The 11,666-nt window shown below is 33.5% G+C and overlaps 1 protein-coding gene across 1 annotated transcript; it reads left to right on the forward strand.

The window, feature by feature from the left end:
* The first annotated feature begins 282 nt into the window (after positions 1–282).
* On the forward strand, positions 283–9,771 carry LOC149800566 (uncharacterized). Its single transcript, XM_089954513.1, has 2 exons — positions 283–358; positions 1,937–9,771. Exon 2 carries the CDS (start codon positions 1,940–1,942, stop codon positions 4,058–4,060), a length of 2,121 nt encoding a protein of 706 aa, XP_089810639.1. The 5' UTR covers positions 283–358; positions 1,937–1,939; the 3' UTR covers positions 4,061–9,771.
* Positions 9,772–11,666: the final 1,895 nt, after the last annotated feature.

Here is an 11,666-nt window from a genome sequence, read left to right on the forward strand (position 1 = left end):
TGCATGCCTAAACTTGTTTCGTCCAAATACATTTTTGTGTGTTTATTTATTTATTTACTTATTTATTGGTGATTAGCTGATTGTATGCAAGGTTGGCTGGATTGCTGGTCGATTTACTAATTAACTGATTGGTGGTTGTGTCAGTTAACCAGACAAACATCACTGTCAGTCTACACTCTGCACTTTAACTGGAAATTTAACGTGCTCAAACTTGCCGAGTCTTATTTTCCGTATTCGAGTTTCATTTCCATAGCCCCACAAAAGTGTTTGAGTTATTTCCCTTGAACTTAAGTTTTCAAGATTCAAACGTGAACTATCTGAACGTACGTTATTTTGACACAAGACAAAATCAGCACGGGTAATTTCTTAGCTTACGTTTTGATTTTGTATTTTTTTTTTTAAAAAATCATATAAGCTGTGTTTAATTTTTCGGAAGGAAGTTTGTTCGTAGTTACATGTTGCAGATGTACATTGTCATCTTCTCCTAACTTTCGACAATGATAACGGGTATTTTCAAACGTACACACTGCATATAAAAGTCATCATAAATAGTCCACATTTTGCATACTGAAATTCAGATACACGCCTTTCTGGAGATGCATTCAAGATCCCTTGTCAATCGGTTGAATTTGGTAAGCGTTTTGCTTCAGTATTGGAGACGGAAACCTTAGGTGCACAGAAATGCCTGACAGCATTGTATGACTATCCAAGCTGACACCACAATTACAGATATGACACAGATTCATTTTTGAAGTAATTTTAGTACTATTGACATATGTCCATAAAATGTTTTTAAAAAATAATGTTTTGCCACTTTTCTCTAGACCTGTTACGTTGTTAATTTCTGTTACCAGAAATTGAATCCCCATTGATGGGTAATCTGAGTTCTTTTTGGTTATTACTGATAAATACATATCTTATGACTTTTCATAATAAGATTTTGCAATAACTGCTTTGCCATTATTACATCTGTATAATACTGTACATTCATCTACCTCCCACCCCTCTTGCAAATACACTGCTAAATCTTTTGTGTTGTAGTAACATATTTAGAATAGGAAGTTTTATGCTGATTATTGTCATGATAATTTTAATTATTCAGTCAGTATAAAAAGTTGTAACAGTTTCTATAGTCAAAATACTGCAATCACATTTAACTATATGCAACCTGTACAGGCATGTAGTCCATTATTAAATAGGCAGTTTAATAAAGCAAAATTGTGGTCTTTAAATTTAATTAACAATTGTAGCTTAAACATCTGTAACATACACAGCATTTACATATATTTGAATCAATGTAAATAATTAATAAAACAATTTCAGAAAGATTTCATCAATTCTCTTTCACTAGTCAGTAGTTTCAGCATGTATGTAAATAAAAGTGACATGGCCTATACAGATGACACTCAATTTATGCCATAGATGCATTTCTCAGATTGCAGCATAAATCAAAAGTTGTCATAAATGAAAGTAATTTTTTTCCTCAGGATACTTGTAAATTAAGGAAGTTCTTGGGTAAGTTATACATGTAATGATTATTGATGCATAATTTGCAACAAATTAATACATGTACTATGTAAGTAAGATGTGCACAAGTCATAGCACAAGGCACCAGCAATGATGTAAAAACAAGCACAATGGCGCAGATGTATATGCTTTCATTATGGCACTATTTATAATAAATAACATTCCATCAAAATGGTGTATAGCAAGCATCAGTTGTAGATATATTTTGTTTTGTTTCATTGCATTCTGTTGATTGGATCTGTTAAGAGCAAAATTTATGTTTTAAAATAAAGATAGTACCTTACTGCATGTACATTATATTTATTGTCCAATTCCTACAAAGAATGTATTATATATCTGTGTTAGGTTGATTCCCTAACCGATTCAGTTAATTTATATAGGTATGTAATTAAGTAATTTTTTTCTTCAGAGAATGTTCCAGTGGAACTTGAGTTTAAATGGCACGGAATATTATCGACTGGATGTTGATCTTCATGTATGGCACTGTCCAGAGGAACCGTATCAGAAAGATTCCTTGTCACAGAATTTACATGCAGAAAACAAAGATGTCCCAAATACTATCCTAAATGAATATCTTGGTCCAGACCTTTATAATTTTTTTGTTAGTTTCTTTTCTTCTAATATAAATGGGGAAACAACCATCAAGGAAGAATGTAAACATGTGCAAGAATTTCAGTATCAGTTTCAGATATTTCCTTTGACAATGATGTACTGGGGTGCAGTCATCACTGGATGCTTGATTTCTCAGCTGATGTTACTTATTTTTATGAAAAGAGTCTTTTATTACATTACTAAAAAGAGACAAGTAATTGTTGAAGAGAAAGTAGTTCAGCAAGAGCAAGCAGAATTGGAGGAAACAAAAATATGTGCAGAAAGACAACCACCTGAAAAGACCTATTTTGGAAGAACAGGGGTAATTGTTCCTTTGGCTTGGCAGCAGTTCATACAAGCAGAACCCTCTGCAATCAAACGTGTGGATATATCTGAATTTTTGCAATGCACAATTGATGATCTGTTGATACAACTTGATGAATTGCTTCTAAAACCAAATGATATTAGTGGTGTGGGTATGGACAGTGGTCAAGTCTATGCAACACCAAGGCCTGTAAGAAGGTCCACAGCTGTGAGGTCTCGGTCAAGACTTGGCAGTTCTCCTGCATTTTCTCTTTCATTTGAAACGACACCTCAGATTAAGAACCCTCAATGGTTGGCATTTGAACAGTATTTTGAAAGCTTGGGATGGAAGGAACCACGATTTGTTGATTTTCAAGAGCAGAAATGTAGTGAAATAAGCAAGAAGCTTTTTCATTATCAAAAAAGGCTTTGTTCCTTGAAACATGAGCAGTGGAAGGCCTCAATTCTTGTGGTTAGTTACATGCTAATGCTTCTTCAGAATGAACTTGAGCAGATCACCCTTCCCAGCAGGATCCATTTTGTTGCTTTTTTTGGAACAGGGCTTGCAACAAAGGGTTTGCAAGTGACCAAGGCCAGTCACTTTGATATTCACTTTGTTCTACAGATGGAAAATCTCAGTATTAGTGATGTATTGCTTCCTAGTTCTGACAACAGGATTCCTCAAGGGAAAATAATGCTTAGTATCAAAAACCTCAGTGAAAGTTTTAAATTAAGCCCAAAGTTTGTTCAAACCATCAGTGTGAATGGAATGAAGAAACAGTGTTTATCGTCGAGTGAGCTCCTGTTAGGTGCAGAAGAACTGGTTGATATTGCTCTTCAAAACTTATACACAAGATCAAGGTCACTGATGGATCGACTACCTTTCCAGATTAAAAGGGCTGCCACAGCAGATCTTGTACTTGCTTTGGATACCAAGGGTCTGTTTGGGTTGGGTGTCCAAGAAATAAAAATCAATATGATCCCCGCACTTCCAATGCCAGTTATGGGTTGGTATCAGGCAGCTCAGATTTATGCTGTACCAGTGACTGATATGAATAGTTTCAAACAAAACACTGTAGCTCACACACCTTTCCATCCAGAGTTTATTTGGTCCCTTTCCTTCGGAGACTTGGATGATCTCTTCCAGAATAATGTTCAGTTAAAAATGAAAATGGCAGGTGTGGACAGCTGTCATAAAACAGTCCAGCAAATTCTTCTTGCGCTATTGACAACTGGGGCAAGGAACAATCTCCTTTATCGTGGGGAGTTGACGGCTCAGCAGATTACAACTGTTATCAATTTTCTCCTCCTTGAAAGCTGTCCAAGTCAATGGGACTTTCAATATCTCTCAGACAGATTTTCTGATTGTATCCACTTTTTGAAAAGTGCACTGCGCCATGGACGGCTTCCAAACTTTTTTGACAGTCCACATCTCCGAGAGAAGATGCCATTTCTGAAGTTTGTTCCCATTTTGAATTGTGGCCGACAGGAGCATCTGCTGGTAGGAATCAAACAGGAATACTTGGAAAAGAGTTTGGCTTACATAGAGCAAAGTCTGCAGGACTCTGGCCTCACAGAGTGTGTCAAAGATAAGTACTCTGAGGACATGTGGGAATATGAATTTTTTATATTTAATTAGAGTCTGTATCATGTGACTATTTGCTATCAAACTCTCTGACTGAAAATTTTACTTTTTTCATGCACGTGTTTGCTTATGGTGACTCACACACAATCATGTGATGGGAGCATTGGAGGCATTAATACATTAATCAAGTTCCTTATATATTCTCTTCATTTCTGTACATTTTTGATGAAATCCAATGCATTAGGTACAAGTTTAGATACACCAATACAATCTTACTGATGTTAGTCACTAACCTAGACACAACTTGCCCCCAAAATAGGCATAGGTTATGTTGCATTTTCTAACAGTTTTTACATTTGAGCAAAATGACTGGACATTTTTTTGCAAGTAACCTTTATGGAAGAGGTTGAATCACACCAGAAAAATATTATTTTCTTGTTGACTACAGTTGGATGCAATAAGAACTGATTGGTTTATGGATACCTGGAGTTGTCAGCGGGAATATTAAAATGTTCATGCTTTAGATTTGTTTGAAAGTTGTGTATCTGGATCATACGTTAGATTATGGCTACATGTATCTACATATAAAAGATCTTACATTAGCTGATTAGTGCTCACTTGCAATGGAATTCATGAATAAATTTAATTCAAAATTAGCACAAATGTAAGCATCTTTTCATCTTGTGGTGAAAAATACTAATTTATTTAACAAAAGAGAATACTGTAGTGAAATGACTTGAAACATATTTGATCACCTCAGTCATTCAGCCTTGACCTTACATGATGTAATTTGTGATGTCATGGTTTTATTATCTGTGTTCAGAATTACTGTAGACCTGGCACTGATGTATCTGTCACAGGACCCATGCATGCTGCAAAACATTGGTCCTCCTCTCTAATGGCTATTCCTATATTTAAATACTGTATTTTTAAGTAACAGTGTGTAAAATCTTTTTCCAACATTTCTGTTTTTATCTTTGGATTGAACCATGCAAACAAGTTAAATGTGCAAATAGTGTGAGACATTAAAATTGAAATGTCATCAGTTTATGGTAAAACGTTTCTCATATGTACCTGTGTATTTCTGAATGATTAACTAAAAAGGGAAAATAAAAAGTGATTGAATGGGATAAATATTGCCCATTCAAAATAATTGATGCAAGAGTTGCTTTTTTTTTAGTGTCTGCTAATGATCAGTGACAACAATTAACCAACATTTTGTTTAAAATTGAAGTCTTTATTTTCATTTTGTCACTTTTGTGGTGGAGATCACAGCTCCCATGAAGGTGCTACAATTTACATTCTCTAGAGGCCCTGCAGATCTATCACACTTTTAGCAAAGGTTGAAACCCTGATTGTTATATCAGTTAAATATGCTGAAAAAATTATGATACGAGTACATAGATATAAATAGCACAGTGGTCATTTGCAAGCGTTTGATAGGACATTTGTTAACTTTACCTTGAATTTAACAAATTTGCCTCTAAGGAACAGAGTTTGTAAAGAAACAGTTTGGGGTTTGCAGAAATCTTTTGTGTTATTTTAAAGTGTTAATGAATCTCTCTATATCTATATATCTACCTTTGTTTAAAATTTCAGTTATGGGCATTTTTTAGAACTAGGAATACTGAATCCTGAGGTATGTAATGGAACAGAAGACTCGTGTTTCACTTTTGGATAATGACCAGTAATTTTTGAGAGATGATGATAGTGCCAATGCTTTATAGCATGCCAAATTTAGAGTTTAATTTTTCTTAACTATTGAACATCACATCATTTGTCAGGAGAATATTTCCTTTCTTTATAGAAATACAAAAATTGCATTTGAAATCTTAAAGTTTTATCATTTACAGTGTAAAATTCTTAATACAATTTAAACATGTTTTAAGTGTTAAACCCAATAAAATTGTGTTCAACACTTCATTTCCTTGTGGATCTTAATTGCTGAGCCCAGTGAATGCATTAGTATTTTATCAAAACAAAATGAGTGTACATATTTTTAAGTCCGATATGTTGTAAATTTTAGTACAGATTCCTTTAGCATTTATATAGTTTAATTTTTTTGTGCATGCTTGATCTATTCAGATTTATCAAAAGTCTGCTTTAACTGACACTATGGACTGCAAATCATTTCAAGACAGTATGGATTAAATACTTGTATAATTATTTAGTAACAAAATATTAATTTGTTCATTTCACCTATATCTGTATTGAAGGTTTCTTTAACTTTGCATGTAGCACAGATAACATTACTATGTTCATCTGGATATCACAGAGGAATGAATAGTCTGTAATTTCAAACTGGGGCTTTTAGAGTTCAGTAGATATCAGCAAGTCATTTGCTAGAGTTACATTTCATGAATATTCTATCTCATAATTTCAATAAAAATATTTAAAAAGGGAAACGAATTGCACAAGTCATAAAATTATCTTAGTGAATTTAAGGACGTCTTTCATTGGCAGTACTCAATTATATTTAATTTAACTGATTGTCATGTGGTATTATTATTTGCTGTAAAGCAAGTTTCTTTGTTAAGAAAATTACTGAGTTACATTTGTCATGAAGATTATATATTACATTACTGGGTTTATTGTCCCATAAGTATAAATTTAAGTTTTATGTAATAAAAAGAATTGTGCAGTATCTAGGACCAGTAATGCGAGTGTTTACGATGTCTTGTTAAAATTTCTATGATGCATTTTTGTCTTATTGTACATGTGTTATCACAGAGCTAAACGATTAATTTTTTGTATGATTGAGTTTGCTGATGCACATCGTTATTTATGATTGTTATTGGATTGTTGCATTTCGTATATAGATTATATAAAAGTGATCTCATTTTCTCTTCCATTTATGTAATATGTAGGGATATATCTATCACTATGACTGCCTGTAAATATTTTCATTTCTTTAGCATAACACTCAAACCCTTATAGGTATTGCAACCAAACTTAGTACACTGTCAGTGAATTTGTATAATGATTCCTTGTGATACTTAGATTTTCTATGCCCGGAATTTTTGTGGCCCCATTTAAACAAAATATTGCACAAGTCAGTGTTGTGCACATAGTGTAGACTCGTGTCTTCCCTGAAGATTTTTGTACCATATCTGCAAAATTTTGATTCTGTGCACCCTCAAGGGTGCGCTATTTCGACAGACAAAAATCACCTACAACTTTTCATTAGTGGTTGTCATATATCTCTTGGTATTAAAACATCACAGAAGATGATAAAACTGTAAAATTACAATGAATATCTATTTTAAAACAATGTATCTGGTAATGAAAACATTTAAAGTATGTGATAATGGCAGAGATGCAATGTAAATTATTTGACTGCTTTTTGTGTACATGTTTTCAAGGTTCAAGTCACCCTAGTGGTGAAGAAGATCTAATTTATTTTGAGGTTGACAAAACTGATTAAATTTACACAAATACACAGTTTGTTTTGTAATTAACGAGTAATTTTTTTGGAAAGAAAAGTAACTCAGAAAATTTAGGCATTTATTTTAATAAATTCTTGAAAATAATGAGTAGAAAATAATGAGTGTACACTAAAGTTAAATGAGAGAGCAAGATCTGGAACAGAAATTTCAACAATGCAGCTCATTTCAGGTTAACCAGATACGAGTTAACTGATGCATGATACATTGCCAAGGAAAATGTGATATTACAGTGCAGATCACAATAAAGGTGGAAAAATTATTGAAGCAACCAAATTTATTTTTATAGCTATATTAGTGACTTTATGCTCTATTCTTTTCATTTATCCCTTAAGCAGGTGACTAAGGGTGGGGTGGGGTATGTCATGCCCAGATGACTTTAGTTCAGATGTAAATTGCTGGAATTTGTGATATTGAATTTGAAACCATCTGAAGTTAATCAACATAAAGTTTCTGTTTTTGACATTTTGACGTAGGATGATTTGAGCAGAAACCATAAGCGTGACAAATATTATTTAGTGAGCATGCATTTTACCCATTAAGGCCAAAACCTACCAGAAATGTAACTGAAATAGTGTATTATTTACTCACTTCAAATATATATATATGCTTGGAATGTTCCATTTCCTTGGTCACATTTCATCTTTACATCAGTAGAAATCATTAAGTTATAGCTGGTATTTCTTGGTTATGTAGGATGCACTCATTATGCCATCCCACACATTGTATGAGGCAACTAATGGAGACAGGAGCTATGGTGGTACATTGGTTAGCATTTTGAACTCGCGACTGAAAGGGTGCAGGTTTGAATCCGACCATCAGCTCAGTACAGCCTGATATCATGGTGTGACCTTAGCAGCTTAGGAAAGACCCTTTCTTTAGTTGCCAAGCACTAGATATCCTACATATGTTGATGTCCTGTAAATCACTAAACCAAACCAAACCAGAATACTTATGGTAACTTGCTGAGAAACTTGCCATTCTGTTAGTAATATTTCCTCATGGGAATCAGATTTTGCATAACTCAAATTTATTAGTCTGGTATCTGTGAGGTAATGTTTACCATATATGCTGCCATATACATCAAGTCCAAAAAGTATAGACCTTTATCTGCTATAGCATAATGCATGGGAAGATCAAGATCTGTGTTGTTTGTTCTACTGATTATGTCTCAGATTGCATAGACCCAGATTTGTCATTGCATTATGCAATGGAAGATCTTGGTCAATATAGTTTGAAGTTAGATATAATTAAGTGAGTATCAACGGTACTTTTAGTAAAGTTCAATTCTGCAAAATCAAAAATATGAATGGAAGGTTTAACTTAAATAAATCTACCACGAAAAATTGTATTATATAATGGATGTTATGGTAAATGGTGTGATCCCATGAAATTTTATCACAAGTGCCCTTTTGCTCCTAAACCACAACAGTTTATTCCCTGTAATATTTCTTATGTTACAGTACATTACATATTAGTTGATATGCTCTATAGCTTATTTACACAAACATAATACAACTTGTGTACTATTTTTAACAATAGGCATTAAACTTCCCTCTTACTCATCTTATAATTTGAAAAACAAATTTTTGGCAGTGTAATTTACTATAAACTTAAAAACAAGATTCTCAATAAGTATGTTCAGCATATTTGTAGAACAGTATAAAATTCTACATACTAGTCAGACCTTGCTTTCATAGTAACAGAAAATGAACATTATTCTGTCGATTTTTCTTAAAAATTCAAAATTCATTGACCATGTACAAGCACTTTATATCTCAAATTTTAATGTACTGTATAACATATAAGCTAAAGATTAGAATTGCATGCAAGCTTTATGAACACTGAGCCATCAGGTGGGTTGATAGGAACAAATGGCACACCGGTGATGCCAGTGATAATCAAACAACATTTATCTTATTCTTTTAGACCAAATGTATACTGAAACCTAATGATTATTCAAGTCTATAATTTGTTATCAGTGCATAATTATGTATATTATTAATTGTCTATTTTGCACACAGTGTATATTTATAGATTTTTAATTGTGTTCATTCAAAATTTATTAGTGCCTATTGGCTTTTTTTCATTAATAGTTTTAGACATGACCTCACGTTATATACTTGACATGGTCTGTATACAGAGTACAATCATTACTTTTGTGATTTAGTTGATTTGAATGAAGTTTACATATGCACTATCTTTTTGCTTTAGTTCATTTCAGTGAAATTTTTATATACACTATCATATTTCTTTTCATATTTTGTTGATCACAGTTTTGCCTCAGTTTGTGTTCTTTCAATAAATTTACACAAAAAAATACTTAATTCTGGTTTATTTTTTTAAATTTGAATTTAATTTTACTGACATGTCACTAGCAGCTGCATTTTAAACTTTATAATTATTCTAAGAAATACGAAGATGATGCTAATGTGATTATATCTTTTTCATTTCTTGTTTGCTCGCCAATTTGGCTGTATCAACCCATTGAAGTTTCTTGTACCTTTATAAAGCACTTGGCTCACAGAAATGTCTGACTCCATAGATATCTTGTTCATTCCCATTCATACACTTGGTTTTAACTCTACTGATCATAGCCTGTTGTCTGTCTTCCATCCATCTGTTAGTACAAGTTATCTTGAAAAGTATGCCATCACTAATCCAAAAAGGAAAGTCGTGCATCACCAGAAGACTTGAGATGTTTAGTTGGTCCTACATGAAAAATGGTTCTGCTACTCCTTTCTCTTAGAACGTCATATCAGCATGAGGTTTCCTCAAGAAGACTTATTATGTCTAATTGGTCTTAAGTGACATTGGTGCTGCCTGGACATTCAATACTGGCATGTCTACCACTGTGGCCATTTTGAAAATGTTGTCACTACTCCATGTGAATGGATAGTCTCATCCAACTGGGATTTACAACAATGATTAGTTATGATATCTAGTTGGTCCTAAATGAAAATGATCCAGGTTTCCAGTATGGTCACCACAGCAGCCATCTTGAAATTCTTATACTATATGGAAAGTCAAATCAATATTGGGTTTTCACTAGAAGTTTCTTATGATATCTGCTTGGTACTAAATGAAAATACTGAGTGGTCTAAAGCGCTCTCTGTTATGAATCATTGCCATGTCACTTATGTCTGCGTGGGTTTGAGTCTCGGATTCAGCCAATGTGGGTATGCGAGAAAGCTTGCTAGTAGCTTCTCGTGGGTCAATGGTTCTTTCCGGGGTTTTCTCAGGTTCTTCCTCCACCATTAATACTGGCTGCCATGTATAGCCTATCGTGTGCTGAAAAATGGTGTTAAACCCTACAACAACAACAACAAAATGAAAATGTGCTGATCTAACATCCTATATGGAAGCCATCTTGGAAATCTGGTAATTGCTATTCCTGATTGAACATTCCATATGGCTACAATCTTGGAATTCTTGTTATTGTTACTAAATCAAAAGTCATATTGACATCGGGTTTTCAGCAGAAGACTAATGATATCTTATTGGTCCTTAACAAAAATAGTACCAATCTGACGTCATATATGGCCACCATGGTAGACATTTGGACCTAGGGTATTCTGATGGTGTCTAGTTCATAATTATGGCAATCTGAAATCCAATATGGTTACCATGATGACCCTCTTGAAAATCTTATCTTCAATACACCGCCAGAATTTAAGGACATATCAACATAGTTTTCACCTAAGCAGAGCTCAAAGAACATTTTTTTTTTTTAGACACAGGCCTCGGGCTGGTGACTTAAATCTTAAATAAACTCACAAGCCCTAGCTGAAATTCCACAAGCATGGATAGTTCATATTTGTCAACTCTCAAGCCGGGAGAAAAACCTCCCTATTTGGGAGGTATTTCCACACCTATCTCCCGATCTCATATCTCAGGATTTTTCACAGAGAACTCCGAGTATTACATTATGTCTGTCAATTTTCATTTCTCAAAAATAAAAAATCTAACCCATACATAAATAGATACACTGTATGCAATCCACAGATGCCATATTTTATCACTTGTGAATACTGCTGTGATGAAATAATTAATATCACACTACAAAATAAATTCTTCAGTAAACTGAATGTTAAGATCCAACATTGTTCACATAAATTTCAGATTTGTTAAACCCCTACAACAGTACTATAGTAAAAAAAAGTTAACAAAAAGTGTCACTAATTCCATGAATGATCACTGAGAATGCTGAGTAATTT

The sequence above is a fragment of the Sinohyriopsis cumingii genome, chromosome 4 (assembly GCF_028554795.1).
Source record: "Sinohyriopsis cumingii isolate HCF-2022 chromosome 4, ASM2855479v2, whole genome shotgun sequence".
Lineage (NCBI taxonomy): Eukaryota > Metazoa > Mollusca > Bivalvia > Unionida > Unionidae > Sinohyriopsis > Sinohyriopsis cumingii.

Coding starts and splice junctions, on each gene's coding strand:
- LOC149800566 (XM_089954513.1), top strand. CDS start 1,940: ATGTTCCAGTGGAACTTGAGTTTAAATGGCACGGAATATTATCGACTG.